Source organism: Gavialis gangeticus, unplaced genomic scaffold (genome assembly GCF_001723915.1).
Source record: "Gavialis gangeticus isolate Ggan-Ray unplaced genomic scaffold, GavGan_comp1, whole genome shotgun sequence".
Classification (NCBI taxonomy): domain Eukaryota; kingdom Metazoa; phylum Chordata; order Crocodylia; family Gavialidae; genus Gavialis; species Gavialis gangeticus.
Window position 1 is genome coordinate 6,414,043 of NW_017729014.1, and position 4,049 is coordinate 6,418,091.

Sequence of the window (4,049 nt, forward strand, 5' to 3'; positions counted from 1 at the left end):
AGTCTAACCCAAGTTAGATTTCATGGGTGTGTGACTCTTACATCATCCTGCACTGAAGACACTGAAATGGTTCTTAAATAGACGATCTGTGCTCTAATACATTCATAAGTGAAAGAGATCCAGGCACAAGTAAAGATATCCAGTAGCTAAGCTTCCCTTAGAATGAGCTGTCTGCATCGCTGTAGTGAAACGAAGTATACCAGAGAATTTCAGAGCAACATGATATTAATTGTTGTTCTATTGCCTTGTGCTTGTTTAAATCATACAGATCATACCTGCCTCTTTTTTTTCACATGAGAAAGCTTATTGGGATGCTACTGTCATTTCTAGCAGCGCACAGATACCTAACGTGACTAAATCACGGGCAATACAGTTTAAAAGGAATTCCACAGTTTCTCTTCTCGAACCCAATTTCTTAAACCTCATTAGATATGTGTAAGCATGAAGTGACAGATACTGTGCCAGCTCTCTGGAGAATGTGAAACGGCTGAAAGCAACAGACTGACACCAGTCCATGCTATGTGAAGATCTGGCCTTCAGATCCAGTTCTAAATTGATTCCCCATTTAATGGTGGGGAAGGATACTTTGGACTCCCATACACATGCTCCGGGGTGGGGGGGAGGGGCATTTTAATTACAGCAGCTCTCAGGAGTTGCTGTAATTAAAATGCCTGCAGTGTCTCATGTATTCAGGGTCCCGTGTTTCAAAATGGCAGTGGGGGCGCTTTAAAGCTGGTCGAACAAGCTTTAGTTAAAGTGCCCCAGCTGCTATTTTGAAACACGGGGATGCTAAATACACGAGACACTGCAGCACGCTGGAGCAAACTTAATTACTTGAGTCTGCTCTGATGCATTTGAATCAAAACGTGTCGGAGCATGTAGGAATATACAAATGGGGGAGGCTTGGGAAGAGTCTAAGGACAGACTCCCAGTGGGGTTCGACACCGTTTTCCATATTCTAAAAAAACTCCTTGTTCTGTTCCAGAGGAAACCCTGCCCCATGTCTTTTTGTGCCTCTTTACCATGGTCACAGGATAGTGAGCTCCAGAACGCCTGCTTCAAGGATGTTAGCAAGCTATTTTCGTTGAACAGCTTGTAAGGTCTGGCAACACAAACACAGACTGAATATCTAGGGTGGAATACTGAAATATTTTGCTATCTGCAAATGTATGGTGCAATTAATCTTACTTGTTCTGTTGTGGCAGCAAGTTCTGAAACACAATTTGAAAATTGCAAGAATATGTATTTTAAGAAATGGTACAATATCAGGAAGGCCAACCATACTAAAATAGTGCTAGAGCAGTATTTGTACCCCAGAGGAAGACCTACAGGATTTTGGACGCTTTTTTCTTTAAATAGTGCATGCAAACTGTTTTGCAAGATAAGCCAGGGAAACATAACATTAGTAAAGTCACTCCTTCCCATACACTCCTATCCCCAGGCCAGTCAGGACTCAGTCTAGCTTATTAAACAGTTTGTACAAGACAAATGAGTGTGATCAATCATATTCAGCTTGCTTACCTCCCATCCAAAGTTTGTTTCCTTTAGCGTGTTCCTTTGCACTGTCGTGTAAGGTCCAAATCTTTCCCCAACTTCAATCTTCTTTTTGGCCCAGATCCCTAGCCCTGCCCCTGGAATCGAGGATTCTCTGAGTTCAAAATCTGCTGGTATTGGAATGTCATCAGGAATGTAGACAGGAGCTTCATAAGGTGAGCCCTCCTTGGGGGTGAAGTCCTCGCTGGTGGGAAAAGGTGATGGAGGGCCGACAGGGATGGGGGACATAATACTGTCCTCTGTTTCCTCCTCTGCACTCTCACCAGCCAGGAGATCGGGATCGGTCTCGTACATATTATTTACAATTTCGCTATCACCTACAGGGGAAACAACAGAACAAAACAACCTGTCATCCTGAGGTGAACAATTAGTGATCCCCTGCCCTAAACAAGAAATATCAAAATGCTGAGGATGTGCTAAGAAATGGTGCAAGAAGAATGATGATCCTGAGCTACAGACTTCAGACTCACAGTTACCCTTGTTGATTTTGAGGTATTTCCATGCCTCCTCCATAACCTGAAGAAGAAGGGCTCAAGTTTGGATCTACGTCTAAAATAATGCACAGCTAATGATAATGATATAAGGCTCCCCCTTCCTTGGCTAATTCTTTGGGTCCAGGTTATTGCTTAAGATGTCTGTTGGTTTGAAGAGTACTGAGTGTCACAAAGTTTCATACCTCAGAATGGAAGTTTTATTTTAAAAGGAATAAAGGGCAATAGTGAGCCAGAAAAAAAGGACATAGAGATACTGGCTGTGCAGTATATGAGACAGCAGGAATGGGGGCTAGTAACCAGGGCTATCATGCTGCATTGACTCAGGGAAGTCATTACAGACAACCTCCATTGAGGAAATGAGACTGGAGGAAAACAGACAAGGAACTAGGGCTGCCTACAATTGTTAATTTCTCTAAGCGGCTCGATATACTTTACATCAAAGGCCACAAGCCACAAAAAAGCAAAATTCTGGTTGAGATTTCACATGCACAAAAATTAAGTCATTGAACGGAGCTTTCTCTTTCCTTTGTGGGCCATGAAATAAGTCACACTTACATACCAGGGAGCGTAGGTGCTTCCTTCCACTCACTGACAGTATGGCAGGAAGTGCTTGCACAACAGAGCTACTAAATGTCTTATCTGCACTTTGTGAACATCTCTCATGAGCAACCTTTCAGACTGAACAGCCTCACCTGCCCCAAACTACAGGGCTGAGGTGAGAAGAATCTGTCAGTTCACAGTGACAATGAATGAACAGCAGCACTTCTCCACGAACATCCCACAACATCATTATAGCTTGTGGAGAGCATCAGTAGAAGTCAGTCCTACAGTATGGACAGCACATTACCACCTAAGAAGCTCTGTCCTGGGACATGGGATGGGGCCTAAGACAGTCTACAGGTTTCTGGAGTAATATAGTCATCAACACCTGTGGTTCAAGTTTGGCAAGAGCTGCCTGACTAGTTTTAGATTTGGTTCGATGGGTTATTTAATAAAATCTGTGGCCAACTTGACCTTCAAATTATGTCTCCTTCTTTATATGTGGCTTGGCACCTGGCAATGAAAGTTCCTTCTCAAGCAGAACTATAGCATCACTAGTTTACAATATTGTATTAAGAGTAATGTATCATATATGCTTAAACAGTGGACATTTTAAGTTGCTTTCCCAACCACAGTACATATATTGTTTCACAAAACTCCATAGGACAGGGGTGTGGTTTGAAGCTACTACACTGAAACAGAAAGCTATGGAAAAGTTGTATATTTTTCTGGAACTGATATTATTCCATGCAGCATTTCATAATCTGGTTAGAAACAGATCAATTCAAGAACTATTTAAAACTGTTCTTTCAGAGGAAACCAAAACCTTCAAAAGTCATGTGGCTAAAACACTTATTTAATTTAGCAGCATTCAGAACAGCAATTATTAGTCTTTAAGTGGCCAGCGGTTTCTTTTTTTAATTGATTTGTGTGATCTTTTCACAAAAGCAACAGCAGAACTGCAGCTGTTCCCCTTGTGCCTAAAGTTCTTAAGTTGTTTAGATTACAAAAACACCCACATAAAACATTTAAATGGGATGTATGCAGAATAAAGGTAAAATTATAAGTAGGAGCAATTAGCATTATTAGTCAGAATTGGTAACTGTGTCCAGTTACAAACAATGTGTCCAAGCCAGTGAGGGCTTAGCACCCTTGCCTCAAAATGTTTACAAATAAAGTAGAAGGTACTCAGTGCTTTGAATGACTGGGCCAAATCAGACTGGAAAATGGGATGGAGTTGTGTTTTTTTGTTGGGTTTTGTTTTTTGTTTTTAAATAATAAACATCCTTAATCCCGCAAGAGCGCTGAGGCTTCATTCTTACAGAACAATTAGGAAATTAGTGTTGTTATTTTAGCAAGCACAAATTATTACAGTTGAGATAATTACAAGGACATGCCGTCATTAAAGCCATAGCCGCAAGTATCAATTCTCATGTTTGATTTTCGCTTCTAAAAGCTAAA

The 4,049-nt window shown here is 41.2% G+C and overlaps 1 protein-coding gene across 3 annotated transcripts in view; it reads right to left on the minus strand.

Moving 5' to 3' along the window:
* PRDM16 (PR/SET domain 16) overlaps window positions 1-4,049 on the minus strand; it is a 527,338-nt gene that overhangs the window by 348,737 nt on the left and 174,552 nt on the right. For all 3 annotated transcript variants that reach the window (XM_019511654.1, XM_019511653.1, XM_019511656.1), the window contains exon 2: window positions 1,522-1,871. In XM_019511654.1, coding sequence (XP_019367199.1) covers window positions 1,522-1,871 — 350 coding nt within the window. The remainder of the gene's footprint in view (window positions 1-1,521; window positions 1,872-4,049) is intronic.